Source organism: Cyclopterus lumpus, chromosome 18 (assembly GCF_009769545.1).
Source record: "Cyclopterus lumpus isolate fCycLum1 chromosome 18, fCycLum1.pri, whole genome shotgun sequence".
Lineage (NCBI taxonomy): Eukaryota > Metazoa > Chordata > Actinopteri > Perciformes > Cyclopteridae > Cyclopterus > Cyclopterus lumpus.
In genome coordinates, this window is record NC_046983.1 from 2,983,968 (window position 1) to 3,004,069 (window position 20,102).

General features: G+C 46.4%; 1 protein-coding gene across 6 annotated transcripts in view; it reads right to left on the bottom strand.

Moving 5' to 3' along the window:
* Positions 1-4,515: 4,515 nt before the first annotated feature.
* The window catches only part of exoc6b (exocyst complex component 6B), a 56,372-nt gene continuing 40,785 nt past the window's right edge, over positions 4,516-20,102 (bottom strand). For 2 of the 6 annotated variants that reach the window (XM_034556785.1, XM_034556784.1), the window contains 2 exons: positions 6,379-6,510; positions 4,958-5,070 (listed from right to left, as the gene is read on the bottom strand). In XM_034556785.1, the coding sequence (XP_034412676.1) occupies positions 5,069-5,070; positions 6,379-6,510 (134 nt within the window). In that variant the 3' untranslated portion in view covers positions 4,958-5,068. Of the gene's footprint in view, positions 5,071-6,378; positions 6,511-6,547; positions 6,873-19,657; positions 19,858-20,102 lie in introns of those variants that run through there. The other 4 variants (XM_034556781.1, XM_034556783.1, XR_004611404.1 and 1 more) reach the window with 4 other exon arrangements.

The following is a 20,102-nucleotide window of genomic DNA, read 5'->3' on the forward strand; positions in this document are numbered from 1 at the left end:
ATGTTTTCTACAGTTATCTTTAACCGAAGGGCAATTAAGGAAAAGGAAGGTGGAGAGAAATAAATATAAAAAGATTTTCTTTTCTTTTTTTACTGTTAAATGGAAGAAAAAACTAATAACGTTTTAGTTTTCATCCCTCAAAAAAAAAAAAAAAAAAAAAAAGTCAGTGAGGAAAGAGAGTAAGTGAAAGTCACACACACACACAGTTGGTGTTTCTATAACCTTTGACCCCTCTGGCTCATCAATAACCAGGAGGCGAGGAGAAGTGTGTGTGCTGTCTCATTCGTCTTCATTAGACCTCAGTGTCTGTGTGTGTGTGTGTGTGTCTGTGTGTCTGTGTGTGTGTGTGTCTGTGTGTGTGTGTGTGTGGCCGTCGTCTTGCACACATGGTTGAAGTGAATACACACATGTAGGATTCATCCAATGGGAGGAAACAGACGGTTAGAAAGTGAAAAACAAAACAAAACAAGCTTTTATTTTGAAAATATAACTATATATATATATATATAAAAAACGCTGATGTCACCAACAGGTGTGTGTGTGTGTGTGTGTGTGTGTGTGTGTGTGGACTGCACCTGTTTCTCATCTCCTTCACTCACAGGTCTCTATTGGTGCTTTTATATATTTTAAGTTAAGGTGTTGAGAGGAAGTTATTGTTGTGTATGTATCAACAATAAGTATCTCTCTCACACACACACACACACACACACACATCCCTAAAGTATCTCTTTCTCACACACACACACACACACATCCCTAAAGTATCTCTTTCTCACACACACACACACACACATCCCTAAAGTATCTCTTTCTCACACACACACACACACCTGATAGTTTGTGTAGCGGTGAGTGTGTGAGGATGAGATGAGATACTTTGGGGATGTGTGTGTGTGTGTGTGTGTGTGTGTGTGTGTGTGTGTGGTCCTCCCACTGTGACATAAATTACCTCTCATGACCCAAAGATGACGGCGGATGACCTTTGACCTTTGCAGGTCACAGCGGTGGACAAAATGTTACAAATACGATCACTTTAAAGAAAGTATTTTATCTGTTTAATATAATAATAATCATAATTATTAAGTAATGATACATAGTATTTAGCTGTATTATATTTATATAATACAAGATATAATGTAATAAAACATAATAATAATAGCTTGACATTAAGAATTCATACATTTAAATGATCTGCAGGATCAGGACTCAACCAGAAGGACTTTCCACAGTCTTATTGATCATTAATAATCTATTAACCAATACCACTATTATTACTGACACCTCTGAGTCCCATAAGGCCATAAATCTATTCTCTATACGGCTGCTTATCCAGGCTTTTAAAGTGGTTGGCTCTTCTTAAAACAGCAGAGTGTGTGTGTGTGTGTGTGTGTGTGTGCGTGTGTGTGTGTGTGTGAGAGAGAGAGAGAGATCTGCGTCTCCTCACACTCACCAGACCACAGGAATCTGAGCCAGACCGGTAATAATGAGGAGATAACACATGTACTGTATAGCACATCTCGTAACACTCAAAGTGTGTGTCTAGTGGAAAGGAGACACACACACACACACACACAGACTTTTTTTTGGACTTTCGATACTGTAACAGGAAACAATACAATACCGTTTTTAACTATATTGACTAAAATATACGTCTCACGCCTGCTCTCGCTCTCCTGGAGGAGTGGGCGGAGCCATCTGGCTGGAAGGTAAACGCCTGCTCTCGCTCTCCTGGAGGAGTGGGCGGAGCCATCTGGCTGGAAGGTAAACGCCTGCTCTCCCTCTCCTGGAGGAGTGGGCGGAGCCATCTGGCTGGAAGGTACACGCCTGCTCTCGCTCTCCTGGAGGAGTGGGCGGAGCCATCTGGCTGGAAGGTAAACGCCTGCTCTCGCTCTCCTGGAGGAGTGGGCGGAGCCATCTGGCTGGAAGGTACACGCCTGCTCTCCCTCTCCTGGAGGAGTGGGCGGAGCCATCTGGCTGGAAGGTAAACGCCTGCTCTCGCTCTCCTGGAGTGGGCGGAGCCATCTGGCTGGAAGGTAAACGCCTGCTCTCGCTCTCCTGGAGGAGTGGGCGGAGCCATCTGGCTGGAAGGTAAACGCCTGCTCTCGCTCTCCTGGAGGAGTGGGCGGAGCCATCTAGCTGGAAGGTAAACGCCTGCTCTCGCTCTCCTGGAGGAGTGGGCGGAGCCATCTGGCTGGAAGGTAAACGCCTGCTCTCGCTCTCCTGGAGGAGTGGGCGGAGCCATCTGGCTGGAAGGTAAACGCCTGCTCTCGCTCTCCTGGAGGAGTGGGCGGAGCCATCTGGCTGGAAGGTAAACGCCTGCTCTCGCTCTCCTGGAGGAGTGGGCGGAGCCATCTAGCTGGAAGGTAAACGCCTGCTCTCGCTCTCCTGGAGGAGTGGGCGGAGCCATCTGGCTGGAAGGTAAACGCCTGCTCTCGCTCTCCTGGAGGAGTGGGCGGAGCCATCTGGCTGGAAGGTAAACGCCTGCTCTCGCTCTCCTGGAGGAGTGGGCGGAGCCATCTGGCTGGAAGGTAAACACCTGCTCTTGCTCTCCTGGAGGAGTGGGCGGAGCCATCTGGCTGGAAGGTACACGCCTGCTCTCCCTCTCCTGGAGGAGTGGGCGGAGCCATCTGGCTGGAAGGTACATAATAACACTTTTGACCCATTTATACACGATGCATAATAAAGGCAGCATTGTGGGAGGTGGTCCCATTAAAGGGACGGTGTACCTGAGCAGGTGACGAGCAGCTGCTGCTCCTCAGGTGGAGAGAAGGTGGGCTGAAGCAGGAAGAAGCTTTCTGGGAATTCTGAATCATCGCTGCGTGAATTAAAACTGGAAAGAAGAGCGAGTTCAGAAAGTTCTGAAAAGGCACCAACAAAAAAAAAAAAAAAGAGAGAAACCGGAAAGAGAGAGGGAGGTTTTTGGGAGGCATCCCTAATCTCTGAGCGCTCCATCGCTCCTCTATGGACTGCTGGGAAAACACACACACACACACACACACACACACACAGAAACCTGGAGCATGCAGAGAGTTTGTTGCTTTGGATTTGGGTCGCTACCCTCCAGTGAACACACACACACACGCACGCACACACACACACACACACACAAAACCTTTGTTAATCACATCCCTCACAGCAGAAACTCCCTTCTGTCCGATAGGTCAAAGGTCATGAAGATGAGTTAGGAAGCCAAACAAGGAGTCTGGTTATAAAAACAATAAATATATATATTAATATATATATTTGATTTTGTTAGTTTTAAATATATTTATGTATATTTAACTAAATATTTTATATATATTGTTATATATATATATATATAATAGTGAATAAATGTTAAATATATATATATAATATATATATTAATATAGTGTATACTGAATGACTGAGCTGCTGTTACGATACTTTTGTAGTTTGCTGATTGTTTTTAATACTTTTAGTAAATTATTATAATTGTGTTGTTATTGTTTGTTAACTTTTTAAATACCCAGTTTTTTGTTTTTAGTTAAAAAATTAAATAAAATAACCACATTTTAAGCAAGAGCTATGACAAGAAACTAAAATAACAGTCGGGACGAAATATTCTGAACAGTTTCTTTTCTTTTATTACATATTTGTCTGTTTTTTTTTTTTGTTGCAACAATTAGTAAACATCTTTCATTCATTAGTGGTTTTAATACAGTGCTTCTGTCTCAGAAAATATTTCTGCTTACAAAACACAAAACGAAGCAGCAGCAACGCCTGCAGTGGGAGGACTGGGAACCAGCGCGACCAACTGGGACGGGTCAGAACACGTGAATATATATTCTATTTGAGTTTCACAAGTTTAGAACAAAATAAAAGTAGTTTAGTTAGAATTTACCGAACATGTTTGGTTGTCATTTAATTGGTTATTTTGTTTCAGACATTTCCGGTTTATTACTACAAAATAAAAGCACCACCACAGTGTTGCTGCTTCATTGGCAGGAAAATAATACACAAAATACAGCGAAAAGGCACATTTAATATCGACGGCCCCCGTTTCCCCAAAATAATACACAGCTAAGGATGGATGATGAAAAATATGTAACACACACACACACACACACACACCTGATGTCACAGTGCCGGCGTGCACGAGTGAACACGAAAAAGAAAAAAAAAAAACACACAAATCACCGCCCGGTAAAACCAACACAGACTTTTAAATTCCCTTCTGACTCACGCCGGAGATTTGAATCCCTTTTATAAAAAAATAAAGAAAACACACAAAAGAATGCTGTAGTTTCCTACACACACACACACACACACACACACACACACACAAAAAAGAAAGAAAAAAGCAAAAAGAGACCAATGTAAAAAATAATAATATGACGTGCTGTGCTTCAACTATACGCACACACACACACATTGTGTGGCATATGTTTGTGTGGAAGACGTAAAAGCGTGTGTGTGCGCTTGTTAGTACACAAATTAAAAAAAATAATGCTCAGGCAACACCCCCCCCCCCCCCCCCCCCCCCCCCCCCCCCCCCCCAAATAAGGTTTTTACTGAAAGTGCAGCAATGGGTTGCCAAGTGTACGCAGGTGGTTTGTCCAGAGGGAAATATGGGTTGCCATGTTGGGTGGATATGCCCCTTTTTAGACAGTTCAGTTTATTCGCCACCAATATAATTACTAGACTTGATCTCGATTTCAGTGCTTTTCCGGCTTTCTTGACAAATACGATTTATTTATCATGAAATGTTGTCGTTCATGAATCTTCAGCTTGAAGAAAAAAAAAATGTAAGATGAAGATTTTATATATTTTTTTTTTAACGAATTCCACGAAAAAACAAAAACAAAAAAAAAAACCATGAGATGATAATTCGTAATATTCACGCAGCAAGCGTTCAACCCCTCCCTCCCTCCCCTCCCTCCCCTCCCGGTGGAGCCGGCCAATCAGGCGGCTCCTCCGCTCCTCTAGGTGTGGTGCTGTGCGATGAGGTTGCGTAGCTGTTTGATGATGGCGTCGATGAGTTTCTGCCGGTCGCGGTCCGTCTTCCTGAACTGGGCGAAGACGTTGTTCTTCCGGCTCGTCTCCTTCATCCTGGGGGGCAGAGAGAGAGAGAGAGAGAGAGAGGGAGAAGATGGCGAGGAAATGGGGATTATAAAAAAGGAAGAGAGAGAATAAATCAGTGAGTTTAAAAAGACAAAAAATGGCCCGTTTTAGTGTTTCACAACATCCAGTATGCACCGATTAGTTCATCAGGAACACACTCACGAGCGCACCCCTGCACGAGCATGCACGTGTGCCACATGAGTGTGTGTGTGTGTTCGGTCGCAGAACACTGGGCCGTTATGGACCTCCAGGGTGTTCGAGGGGGGGCCCAGCGGACCAGGCAAGCCCCAGCGGGGTGCTTCCTCCTGGGCACAGAGGGACCACCGGGCCGGGGGGGGGGTTGACCGGACTGTATTGAGCAATGGACTGGATCATAACACGGTGTGTGTGTGTGTGTGTGTGTGTGTGTGTGTGTGTGTGTGTGCGTGTGTCGCAGGACGTAATACTCAAACTCAGATCACAACTTTGTTGTGCGTGTCCCTGATCTACGCTGGCACACGATGCGGGCGGTTGCCGTAGCGATGAACATCAGCATCGTGACGCCGCGTGTTGACTGTTTCGTAGGCGGAGAGAGAAGTGTGTGTGTGTGTGTGTGTGTGTGTGTGTGTGTGTGTAAATCCCTGTAGACGCATTAAAAAAAAAAAAAAGCCAAAATGAGCGTTCCTCTTTCTTGCGTGTGCACGTTTTAGTCGTCTCCGCACATGCCTGAATCCAACATGGCGCACACACAGACACACACACACACACACACACACACACACACACACACACAATACTCACGGCTTTAATGACCTGTCGGTGGACAGACAGGAAACAGGAAGAGCGGTTGAGACGGAGGTGAAGATCAAAAGTCACCCCTTTTTTGGGTTATTTCACGCTGTCATTTGCTTTGTGTGCCGAGCGCGAAGTTAAAGGTTCTTAGATTAGCGTAAAAAGAGTGTAAAACAACATAAAAGAGTGAGCTTTAGAAAATTTAAAAAAATAGAAATTGCACAGAAAGCCAATAAGCATATTTCCCCCCCAAAAAATGCTCGCTCCGCTGCCACCGTTAGCACCGTTAGCCCGCTAGCCCGCTAGCCGCCGCCATGTTGAGAGCCGAGCGGAGTCAACGCGTCGACAGTAGGATCGATCTGTTAAAATGTCCGTTTACTTTCAAGATATTCAGTTCCCGACGACATAAAGAAGAGAAGACAAGACGGAGCCGGAGAATGCTTGGAAAATTTGATTCAATTAATTAATTGATTATCAAAATGGCTGAAGATGAACTGCTTCAGCTCCACCTTAATGTCAACGTACAGAGTGAAGGAGTGCTTACTTCTCCAGCAGGGCCAGGGCGGTGTGTGGGTTCACTCTCAGGTATTTGCAGGTGGCTTTGCCGTAATCGGCCAGGTAGGTGGACCAATCCCAGAGCGTGAACAGCTCCAGTAACTAGAGGGAAACAAACGGAGAGACACTTTAAAAAAAAAAAAAAAAAGATTTAAAACTTTGTGTCTTCCTGTTCATTCGGATCGAAATGTAGCAAACACACGCGAGTGAATCGCTACTTTGTTTACGAGGGCGACACAATGCTGATGTTTACGTTGACTTCACAACAAATCAGGTCCCACAAATCTACACTGGTGCTCAATTGAGGTCATTTGAGAGAGAGAGAGAGAGAGAGAGAGAGAGAGAGAGAGAGTTGACAAAAAGGAAGGAAGAAGGAAGAAAGGGGAGACTGAAGAAGACGAGGGGTGGAGTCTTCCTCTTCATGCCCCACATTTGGATCTGTTGCATAACCTGCTGCTGCCCTGCTGAACTCTACCACACACACACACACACACACACACACACGTGAACTCTGGTTAACACCAAACACACACAGATCCAGAGAGAGAAACCATATGTGAGCGAGGGATGAGAGAGGAGAGAGGAAGGGATGGAGAGCAAAACCACATGTGGGGGAGAAAATGAGAAAGAGCAAAAGATGGGGAGAGACACAGATGGAGAGAAATGGATAGCAGAGAGACAGAGAGAGAGAGAGAGAGAGAGAGAGAGACGGGGTAAAGGAAGGGCAGATGAAGATGGATAGATAAGAGAGAGAGAGAAGGTGACGGAGGAGGACGAACAGGAAGGAGGTCAGGTGACACGCAGAGCGACGACGGGCTTCAGGAAGGTGGAAAACAAACGGGGCTGTTTTGCCTCATTCGTGTCGCACCGACTGACTTCAGGTCTGTTTACTGCACCGGCTGAGACCTGATCTCTGGAGGGGGGGGGGGGGGGGGGCCAAGAGGTCGCGGCCATGACCCCGGTTGACCTCCTCGAGAGCCATTCCCCAACAGGAAGTGTCCCAAATGATTTCTATCGGTTATTAAAAGTGCCGTTTCCTCTCGACCGGCTCTGGAGGGAGAGCACAAGACGAAAGGCTGATTTGGACTTCCTCGTCTTCTTCCTGCATCCCTCCCTCTCCGGTGCCTTTGCATTCACCTCCCTCTCTCTCTCCCTCTCTCTCCCTCTCTCTCCCTCTCTCCCTCTCTCCTTTGTCCCCGACTTCACCCTCGCACGGCCGAGGTTTGACCGGCTAATCTCGCCCACATAAACAAACACAAACAACGAAATAAAAGGACGTTACATAAAGCGGACAGATATAAAATGAGGGGCCGGGAGGTTAATCAGGTTGAGAGAGTGTGAGAGGTGAAGAAGAGGTGAAGGAGGGAGGAGGAGGAGGAGGAGGAGGAGGAGGAGTTTGTTGACACAAACAAACATGCAACAGGGGAAATAAGCTGGAGACTCATCCTCGTTATTACTTTACCGACTTTTACAGCTCTTGATTTGGAGGAGACGGAAAACTAACGCTCGGAAAAGAGGAAGTGAAGGAGAGGAGGAGGAAGAGAAGAGGAGGAGGAAGAGATGAGAGATGGACAGAGAAGGAGAGGAAGAAGAGGTGAAAAGTGATGGATGAGAGAAGACAAGGGGATAGAGAGAGAGAGAGAGGAAAGAGGGGATGGACAAAGAAGGAGAGGAAGTAGGGCGAGGTGAAAAGTGATGGATGAGAGAAGACATGAAGAGAGAGAGAGAGAGAGAGAGGCAAGGGTGGATGGACAAAGAAGGAGAGGAAGTAGGAAAAAGAGGTGAAAAGTGATGGATGAGAGAAGACAAGGGGAGAGAGAGAGAGAGAGAGAGAGAGAGGAAAGAGGAGGAGGAGATGGACAGAGAAAATGGACGGGGAGAGTTTAAAAAGGAGGCGCGGGATGAAAAGATGTGGGGATGAAAAAAGACAAATGAAGAGCGAGAGAAGGAGAATTGAAAGGAGGAAAGGATTAGAGAGATGGAAGAAGGGTAAGAAAAGGAAGAGAAGAAATGAAGAGGACAGGAAAGGAGAGGAGAAAAAGGGGAGAGGAGAGGTCAAGGACAAGGAAGAAAAGGAAGAACAGGAGAAGAGGAGGGGAAACCAAGAGAGGAGATGGAGAAGAGGAAGAGGAAGAAGAAGAGGAGGAGAAGAAGAAGAAGAGGAGAAAAGACGAAACGAGGAGAGAGCAGAGGGAGTTCTGGGTGAACTTGAGGTCAGGAGGTAAGTTTGGTTGCAGAAGGAGAAGTGAGACAAGAAGGAGGGAGGAAGAAGAGGAAGAAGAGGAGGAGGAGGAGCAGGAAGAAGAGGAGGAGGAGGAAGAGAAGGAGAAGGAAGAGGAGGAGGAGGAAGAGGAGAAGGAAGAGGAGGACGAAGAGGGAGATGAGGAAGAAGAGGAGGAGAAGGAAGAGGAGGAGGAAGAGGAGGAGAAGGAAGAGGAGGATGAAGAGGAAGAGGAGGAGAAGGAAGAGGAGTTGGAGCAGGAAGAGGCAGATAAGACTGATGAAAATGGGAAAAAGAGAAGAAAAAAGGAAAAGTGAGAGCGTGGGCTTTCCAAAAAAACGAGCCACACGCGAGCCAGCAGGTCCTACACACACACACACACACACACACACACACACACACACACACACACACACACACACACACACACACACACACACACACACACACACACACACACACACACACACACACACACACACACACACACACACACACACACACACACACACACACACACACACACACACACACACACACACACACACACACACACACACGACCCTCGATTCACCCCACACACACACACAGAGAGAAAACGGCAGGTCTCTCTTCACCTCTCGCTGAACTTTTCTCTCCGTCTCGTTCCCCCTCTCTCACCTCGCCATGACCTCCCCCGCGCTATCGCTCCCGTCTCACACACACACACACACACACACACGCACACACACACACACACACACACGCACACACGCACACGCACACGCACACGCCTCCAGAAAAACTGAGTGACGCGTTAACTTCACTTTTCTTGTTTGTTTTCTCTCATTTCTCCTCCGCTAATGGAGTAAGCTCTCTCTCTCCCTCCATCACTCTCTCTCTCCCTCCATCACTCTCTCTCCCTCCATCACTCTCTCTCTCTCCCTCCATCACTCTCTCCCTCCTCCTCCCCCTATTCTTCTCTCTCCCGTCTTGACGTTCAATCAACAACTCCTTTAATTCCTCTCATTTCTTCTCATCCTCTCCATGTCAGCTCTTTCATCCTTCCATTTCTCCATCCTTCCTTCCTTTCCTTCTCCCTCCCTCCTCCACCTCTCTCCATCTTCCCTTTTGTCATCTCCGTATTTATCCTTTCCATCCCTCCTTTCCATCTCCAGCTACACTCTCCCTAACCTTTCCCTCTCCTCCCTCCATCATCTACCTCTTCTTCCTTTACTCTCTCCCTTCTTTCCTCAGTCTTCATCAGCTTTTATTCCTCTTCTCCTTGCTACACCCCCAACTCTCCTCTCCTCCATTATGTTCTGCTCTCCTTCTCCTCCTCTCCCCCCTTTTTACTCTCCTCATTCTGTCAATCATCTTTTCTCTGGTTTCCATCCCAACAGGCTCCTCCCCCTCTCAATGTCACACTGCTCCCGATCGCTTTCTTCACCCTCTCCTTCCTCTCTTCCTTTTTTACCTCATTACTCCCTCCCCTCCCTCCTCCTCCTCCTCCTCTCCAAGTCAACTTCCATCCTTCACACCTCCTTTCTCTCCTTCTCCATCTGAACACCTATTCTACTCCCTAATTTCTCCTCTCCAAGTGAACTTCACTCCTTCCTTCCATCCTTCATCCCTCCTTCATCTCCATCTGAACTCCTATCCTCCTCCCTTCTTTCTCCTCTCCAAGTCAACTTCCGTCCATCCTTCATCCCTCCTTCATCTCCATCTGAACTCCTATCCTCCTCCCTTCTTTCTCCTCTCCAAGTCAACTCCCCTCCATCCTTCCTTTCTCTCCCACTCCATCTGAACTCCTACCCTCCTCTTTTCTTTCTCCTCTCCAAGTCAACTTCACTCCCTCCTTCATCTCCATCTGAACTCCTATCCTCCTCTTTACTCCTTCCTTCCTTCCTTCCTTCCTTCCTTCCTCTCCTCCTCCTCCTCCTCCTGGCAGGATTTATTTGTTTGGGACCGTCGGGGGAAATTGCCGTGTTCCCGTTCCTAATGGCCGAACGTCAGCGTTACCCAGAATGCATCACGTTCACAAGTTGCGATTGCGTAATGTTCATCGCTGTGAAGCGGAGAACTTTGAGACCAGAACGCAGAGAACCGAAGAGGAGAGGAAAGAAATGTGGTTTTAGGAACCGGCTCCTCTTCTTCACTCCCTTATCGTCTCCACGACCCGACAGCCAAGAGGTCAAAGGTCACAAAGCATTTTTCTACCAGTCAATCTGTCACGATGTCTTTCTTCCAAAGCTCAACAGCAAATGAAAGCTTTATAATAACCATCGTTAATAAATGGTTAATCAAATGTTTTTATTTATATATATATATATATATATATATATATATATATATATATATATATATTATAAACAATGTATTGTTGCACACATTAAATTGAATATACTATTTTAAGTATTTGTTAATTATTACCAAATTATTTGTTAAGGTTTAAGACGGACTAGAAAATAAAAATGAGCCATGTAAATAATGTTTATATATGCTAAACTAAGTATTCATTAACCATTTAATAAGTTTTATAATAGCCAGCCAAACAATGTTTGTTAATGGTAAATATCTAGTTTTTAAACTGTATAAGTGTTACAAATATCTGGTCTAAGGATAAATAAATATACATGATGTGTGCAACAATAGTCCTAGCGTGGTTAATGTTAAGTAAACATTTTTTTACGATCACCGTTTTACTAAAGTTATAATTGTTAAACTTCTGCGCTGGTCTCCAGACGGAACGCGTGACCTTTGAGAGGTCACGTGAGGTCACGTGAGGTCACAGCCGAAAACAGATAAAAGTGCTTCTGACTGCCGCCACTGAAAAACAACACACACACACACACACACACACACACACCTGTCCACCATCACTCATCACTCCTTCAGAGGTCAAAGGTCACCCCCGCCAGCACACAAAAGCCGACTCTGACACCTGTCAATCACGTCTGAAGTGTTTCTCCCCTTTCATCAGGACCGCGTGTCCGTCATCTCTCGACTCTCTTCCCTCCTCGCTCGACACAATCTACATCTTTGTTTCTCTTCCGGGGTCGAAGGTCACATTTTGACACGTGCCCATCAAAGTCATGCTGGTTCTATAGGTCAAAGGTCAAAAAAACGTCTTCATCCAGTTGAGACGTTACAAGAAAGAAAAGATTTAAGTTGTTTTCGACGTCATTAAGACTTAAATTTAGGAATTTCACTATTTAAAGATATTTCTAAATGTTTACAGGACTTTGAAATTAAGTAGTTTAAAACAATCGTCCAATTGTTACTTATATATCATTAGCATCAACTAATAGAGGAAAGCAGAACGTGTTATTTCTTAATATTTACAACAAACCGATGACACAGAATTCATTTTTTTCCTGTCAAAAACAAAACTTATTTTATTCTTATTGTATTATATAAAAAAAGTTATTACTAATATTATATTTAGTTCACTAACTGGGCAAAAGGAACGGTGTAAATTAAGATATATGTTATGAATGAATTATTTACATCCTTACTTCCTTTTCTAACTTAAGGTATTTTTCTTCAGCTGACTCTCTCTCTCTCTCTCTCTCCCTCTCTCTCTCTCTCTCTCTCTCTCCCTCTCTTCTCTCTTCTCTCACTTTTCCTCAGCAGTGACAGAAAAGTTGTGCGACCCCTTAAAAAAAGAAAAAGAAAGATAAGTGACAGGGCTGAAATGGAAAAAAGAAAGAGAGAAGAGTGCTGGTGGTTCAACCAGGGGTCTCCGCTGTCAATTAGACACTGCGCAGATGGAGAGAGGGCGAGCGAGAGGCATAGACGGACAGATAGAGTGGGGGGGAGAGAGAGAGAGAGAGAGAGAGAGAGAGAGAGAGAGAGAGTGGGGGAGAGAGAAAACTCCAAAAGACTGATTGGGGAAATATTACAGGACTGCAAGGAGAGAAAAAAAAAAAAGGGAAAGGAGGGAGCGAAGGAGGTCAGGCGGAGGGTAACTAGAAGAAGGAGTGAGTGAGGCGATAAACGAGTGCAGGCTGAAGTCAGAGGGGCCTGCTGGGAGCCGCTCTGTGCGCTGATAAAGACAGAAGGCTCCAAAACAAACAGCGGCTGCAGAACTGGGAGCTCAATTTAGATTCAGCCACTTTAAAAAAAATTAAATAACATTTTTTTTTTTTTTAAAAGTCACTTTCTTTTTTTCTTTTTAGAGGTTAATTCCGGGCCGGGAGTTCATTTTGGGTCCGCCTTGCCTTTCAGACTTCACTTTGGGTAAAAAAAAAGCTCCATTCGCTCCTGTTTGATTCTGATTAAATTCCTTTGCAAGAGGCAAATTAGATTAAATCACTTTTTTTTTGCAGGTTTGGGGATTAAACAACATTTTTATGGGGATTCAGTTCCTTTCTTTAAACTCGATTGAGGTCAGAGCTTTATGAGCACGTTTTAATCGTTAATAAAAGACTGGATATGAGAACTTAAAGGGACAGTTCACCCCCCCAAAAAAATCCTTTTAGGAGTATTTATCCGCGGACCTTTACAAATAGTAGTGTAAACACATTTTTCTTTAAAAAGGGGCGCACCGTCCCTTTAAATCTAAGACGCGGACGCAGAAAACAAAGTTTCGCAACAGTTCGCATCCTCCTCGACAACCACAAAACAGGAAGCAGTTGAAAGGTGAGAGCTCTCGACTTTTTTTGGGTTTGACCATGGAATGACCGCACACACACACACACACACACACACACAGGAAGGGGTGTAGATGTGGGTCGTATCGGGGAGACTGACAAGAGAGGTCAAGACTGATAACGCAGAACAATGACCCGAACCGGTCAGCGCACGGTCACCGTGTGTGTGTGTGTGTGTGTGTGTCTATGATTACAAGTGTCAAATATATTTACTTATGTGTGTGTGTGTGTCAGAACCACCTTGACCCCCCCCCCCCCCCCCCCCCCCCCCAAAATTCCTGACCACGACTTGACCGCTCCGGTCGGAAGTATCGAGGAAAAAAAAAAAAAAAAAAGCGCCGCTTCCCACCCCGTCCGCTCAATGGTCGCCGAATCGCTCTGTTGCCGTGACCACTGCCTGACCTGTCGTCACGGCGATAAGGACCGGCCACAGACAGGACAGGAAGTTGAGACAGGGGCCGAGAAACACACACACACACACACACACACACACACGGACCTCTCCCACACAAATAATAGCTTGAACTTATAAATCCGGATATGGACGCACACATTTTTTTTTGCAGCGTTATCTCGAGAGCAGCAGGATCCCGTGTGTGTGTGTACGTGTGTGTGTGTGTGTGTACGTGTGTGTGTGTACGTGTGTGTGTGTGTGTGTGTTGCAGACACAGGTGTGTAGGTAGCCGGCAAACAGCATTTTGTGGAAGAATGTGCAGCGTGAGATCAGATAAGCGCGTGTCGGGGTGGGGGGGGGGGCACCGACACTTATCCCGCTGACCTCGCGCTGCACCCACTTTGGAGGCGTGCGCGCCTCGTTTTCTGCGCTCGCCGCGCGTGTGTTTGACAGAGACATCAGACATCCGTGACGCCCGGTAATCGCACTCGGAGAGGGGGAAGAGGAAGAAGTCGAAATTAGAGGCAGAGGAGAACATGTGGGGGGGAGGGGGGGGAGAGATGGTACCATTTATAAAACGTTACTGGAAATGAGAGTTCAGTGACAAGGAAACCTTTTGTCTCCCTTTCCCTCGACTGACGAGGTCCAGTGTGTGTGTGTGTGTGTGTGTGTGTGTGTGTGTGTGCACTAAGCTCGCTCTCTGCCGCTTAATGCTTGGAGCTGCCCGTCACAGCCACCGGCTAACGGAACTACCAGCACACACACACACACACACACTGCTGAGTACGTCACCGCCACTTTTTTTTTTTGTTGCATCGTGTGTCTTCTACGTTGACTTTGAGCCAATCACACACACACACACACACACACACACACACACACACACACACCTAGCGTTCTAGTTCAATATATCTGCGTGGTTGAATATTAATCGATGGAGGGTAACGGTAAAAAAAAAAAACAGCGAGGGTCAAACTAAACTGAAAGCTCTTTTATTTAGTGATGAAGCAAATAAACGGTAGATGTTGTTGTTGTTGTTGTTGTTTCTACTCTTCCATCTTTCCATCTTCCTTTTCTCTGGTTTTTTGGGCCAGACTTGTTTTTGAAAACCAACGAACGTCACGGTTACATAGTGACGCACCGCGTTTGTGTAACGACATCAATGTGTGGGTTTTTTGTCGACTAAAAGGAAAACGTCTCTCTCTCCCTCTCTCCCCTCTCTCCCCTCTCTCCCCTCTCTCCCCTCTCTCCCCTCTCTCTCTCCGCCTCTCTCCTCTCCTTTCCTTCCCTTCTCTCCCCTCTCTCTCTCTCTCTCTCTCTCTCCTTCTCCTCTCTCTCCCAACAGATCGGCGGGCGAGCATTTAGATGTCCGTCTGGTGCTCGTCGTCCCTTCGCCCTCTTTCACCCCCCCGTCCACTCCGCTATTCATCCCCCCCTTCTGTGAGCGGTCAAACGGATGAAGGGAAGTGTCAGCCTCCCGAGGTGAAAGAGAGAGAGCGGGGTAGAGAGACATGGGTGAGGGACCACCCTGTACGTCCATTTCACCAGCAGCATCACTTTCACCTGACTGCACTCTTTCACTCGCCATCCTTCTCTCCGTCAACATTTTCACGCATTCATGTCTCGCTTTCTCTCTCTCTCTCTCTCTCTCTCTCCATCTCTTTCATCCATCATCTTCCTTTAGATTCAACTTTTCTCTCCCTCATTCACGACCTCTCCTCTCCTCCTCCGCTACGTTCACGCCTCCTCCTCTCGGCCCAATCCGTCCGAGGAGTTAAAAAAAAAAAGAAGAAAAAGGTCAAAGGTCAGCCTGCCGCTGCAGCGCAGTTCCTCTTTGCTGTCTCCCTGAACTCCTCCATCTCTTCCTGTCCTCGTTCTCACCTCCTACCTCCTACCTCCTAACCCCCCCCCCCCCCCCCCCACCAGTCATCACTCCTTTCCTCCCCCCCCTCCTCCCCTTTCTCTCATTTCAGGTCGATCCGCCTAAAAAGACAAAACTCTGGATCAAACCTCGGGAGGGGAAATAAATCACGCCGGCAGCCTGCGAGCTGAAATTAAAACTCCCGGTCGTCATCATTAAAAAAAAAAAGAAAAAAAAGACGGGAACCAAAAACTCTGGTAAAAAAAATAACGTGAACAATAAAGTTTTTTTTTTTTTTTTTTTTTTGAGGAGTGCATCGTTTCTTTCTTTTGAGTCTAAATAATGTTTTAAAAAACAGTCAATAAATGAGAAAATTATGTTAAAATCACAAATGCTTTTAAAACGCGTTTTTTAAAAACACGTCCTTCAATGCTAAATGTGTGAAAATATTCTCCAGGAGCTATTTTTAAAGTAACTTTTTTCCCCCTTTGGGAGCTTTTCGGGAGTTGAAAACGACGTCATTGGGAATTTTTCGCCACTTGATTCGTAAAAAATATAAATGAAGGAGAACTCGTTAAGACGCTTCGTCCCGAAGAGTTTACTTTGCCCTAAAAATAGAAGCCGGCGTCCTCGTCTGCCACTTTCTCTCCTCACGTCTCTCCCTCCCCGCTGCCTCGTTAGTCTGGGTTACGAGGAGGTGAGATGGAGGTCTCCTCCCCCGCTGGGCCTCATCTCATCCCTTAGCCTGTCACACACACACACACACAGGATGAGGGGAGCAGTTGTCATGCTGTGGCATGTTGCTTTTGGAGAGGCAGAGGGAAGCCTCAAGAGGTAATGGTTGACACACACACACACACACACACACACACACACACACACACACACACACACACACACACACACACACACACACACACACACACACACACACACACACACACACACACACACACACACACACACACACACACACACACACACACACACACACACACACACACACACACACACACACACACACACACACACACACACACACACACACACACACACACACACACACACACACACACACACACACACACACACACACACACACACACACACACACACACACACACACACACACACACACACACACACACACACACACACACACACACACACCAAAAGGAAAAGAATCTTGACCAATGTTGAAAAGTCTGTTAGAACGGGAAGATAAGAAAAAAATAAAAGATGACAAGTGGAGACAAATGAAGAGAATAGACGGAGTTAAAGGCCGTGAAAGAAAGAAAAAAATATAAAGAGGAGAGGAGGAGGAAGGAAGATGAAAAGTAAATTTAAGAAGAGAAAAGAGGGGAGGAGCTAAAGAAATTCAGAGAGGAGACTCTTAAGAGAAAAGGGGAGATGAAGAGGAAAGGAAACAAGAGGAAGATGGGAATGTGACGAGGAGAGGAGAGGAAAGAGGAGAGGAGACAAGAAAGTGAAGAGGAAGAGAAAAGGAAACGAGAGAGGAAGGGAAGATGGGAAGGTGGCGTGAAGCGACCGTCAACCCAAGGAACGAACCAATCAATGACAAGAGACGCACACACACACACACACACACACACACACACACACACACACACACACACACACACACACACACACACACACACACACACACACACACACACACACACACACAAGGTGGAAGAATGCATGAGCGAGTGGAGCTTTACTGTTGCAAGCCTTCTTTCTGGGGGGACGCCACACCACAACACACACACACAAACAAACACACACACACACACACACACACACACAGACCAGCCAAAGGTTTGAAGTAACCACAGACTTCTGGATGTTCTAAATATAGGAGGATTGATAGGATCTGTGGAAAAGGGCCGCATGGGGAGTGTGTGAGCGCACACACACACACACACACACACACACACACACACACACTAACACAAATCAGCACTCCTACGCTCCCCAAATTATTTAGCAATTGTGGAGACCGCCGCTGACAGCTCTGTTACAGTGAATCAGCCTCTGGGTTCCTGTGAGTCCGGGACCCCACGAGGAACCGGTTAAACTCATCCTGGTCCAGGTCTACGCGAGACCCCCCCCCCCTCCCCCCAAGCCCACATCATCAGTCGGAGGCCCAGTTAGAATATAATAATCATAATAATATCCATTCTTGCAACAGGGAACTGAGAGTTTCAGAGGGGGCGTCGACTTGTTTTTCAGGTGCTTCGGTTTGACGTGCGACCGTGTTATCTGGTGACCGGCGGCAGCGGCTGAGGCGTCCCTCCTAAAAGCCTGTCGTTTACTTTTAAATAAACTAAAATTCAGTGTGTATAGTACTCGTTGAGCTCTAAGCAACCACCTCAACTTTACTTTAAATTATGGTTGACAGTCAAAACTGTTTTAATAATCAATTTATTGATTAGGTCTGACATGGAGGACGAAATACACAATAATCAGTTGGGTTTTTTTACCCCTATTTTATCCGTAAATTTCATATCTTTGGTCTTTTTAACTTTTTGGGGAGACAAAACAAGCAATTTTAAGACTATGTAATCATCTCACTGTGTGTGCTTTGTGTGTGTCCATCCAAATATCTAAGAGTGTGTGTGTGTGTGTGTGTGTGTGTGTGTGTGTGTGTGTGTGTGTGTGTGTGTGTGTCCTTAGGGAACTCCTGTCTCGGCGCTGTCCCAGGACCCCGGAACCTTCCAGAACACCGGGACTCGACCACAAAACAAACGGCCCCGTCAACGTGATTTATCGGCCATTCACCGGCAGGTCACACACACACACACACACACACACACACACACACACGAAAGCATCAATGAGCTCATATGTGAAAGCATGTTGAACGGTCGGACGTGAACAAAAAAAATTCACCTGAAAGAATGCGGACAAAAAAAGATGCGCTCGGGCAGATGTGCACAGAGAAGGAGGGAGGGAGGGGAGGGGAGGGGAGGAGGGAGGGAGGGATGGATGGAGGGAGCGCTTCTTTTGATATGATGAGGAATGGTGACCAAGAAAAAAACAAAACAATGGACGAGGAGGTCTGAGAAGGCGCTGAATAACTCCCCAAAAGGAGCGACGGAGTCAAACCGATGGTGATGGGCAAAAGAAAGAGGGGAGGGAGGGGAGGAGAGGATGGAGACGAGGAAGAGGAGGAGGAGGAGGAGGAGGAGGAGGAAGAGGAGGATGGAGCAAGCGGTGGGAGAAAAGAGGAGGGAAGGGCGAAGAGGGGGGGAGTTGAAGTAAACATCGATGCTGGATGAATAAAATTTTTTCCCTTTTCTCCTTTTCTCCCCGTCTTCCCCCCTTCCTTCTCCTCCTCCTCCGAGCGAGAGAACAAGAGGCACTACATCATCCCGACAGGCGGAGAAAGAGAAGAGAGGGGGAGAGAAAGAGGGATTGTGACGGAGGGATAAAGGGCTATCCATCTCTGTCTGTCACCTCATTCATCGTCCCCTTGCGCCGTCCTGCCGGCCCATCCGTCATCCGCTGTCTCTCTCACACACACACACACACACACACACACACACACACACACACACACACGCATCAAAGACGAGCAGGCGGACACACCAACTTCGACTCGCTCTCCGCCCTGTTTCACACATTGACTGCGATGACACACAAAACGGACACACACACACACTACACTCATTCCCACACACACACACTTTCACAGCAACGATGACACACACACACACACACACACTGCAGCCAGAAAGCCACACAAACTTTCGCTTGGGCTCTCCGCCCTGTTTCACACATTCAGCAACGATGACAGACACACTAAACGTCGCTGCCGGAGAGAGAGAACACACACACACACACACAAACACACACACACACACACACACACTCCGCCCAACATCCTGACCGCTCAGCGGAGACGTCCAGTTCTGTCCCTCCTCTGACTGGTTCCGTTTTTTTTTTTTTTTCCCAGGACCCCCGAAACAAGGCGCCCCGGCACACAGCCGGGACCGCTTCCTGTTTCTCAACATCAGGTCGGCGGACCCGGGTCGGCCCAACGGCTTGAAAACGGTAACAAAAATAAATTAAAAAAATATTAGAATAAATGTTGCACCTGTCCAACGACGAGCAGGAGGAGTTCATTATCTTACCCACTAAAAATAAAGTCGCTACACGAGCAACCCGAGAGTCACCGAGCGCCTGCTTTCTGAGACGGGATCTCCACGGGGAAAGGTCACCAAAGGTCACCAAAGGTCACCGAAATCAAGAGGCCGCTTTTGGTCGAGCCCTGGGAAGAGACGTCAGGGAGAAGATGGAGGCCTCTCTCACCTCACCGATGTGGGACGGGGTCCTTTAACAATATGGTCAGGCAAGTACGAAGACTCATATATAATATATATATATATATAAAATAAACTTATATAATATATATTATATAAAACTTATATAAAATCATTCTGGAAGGTGTTTCTATTAATCACAATGGGACTTTCTTCCTGGTGAAATAGATCTATTTATATCTCGTGTTTTGCCTTCTTTTTTTTTTTAAACTCTCTTTCCATCTTTCCTCCTTCACTCTTTTCTTCCTTCTTCACT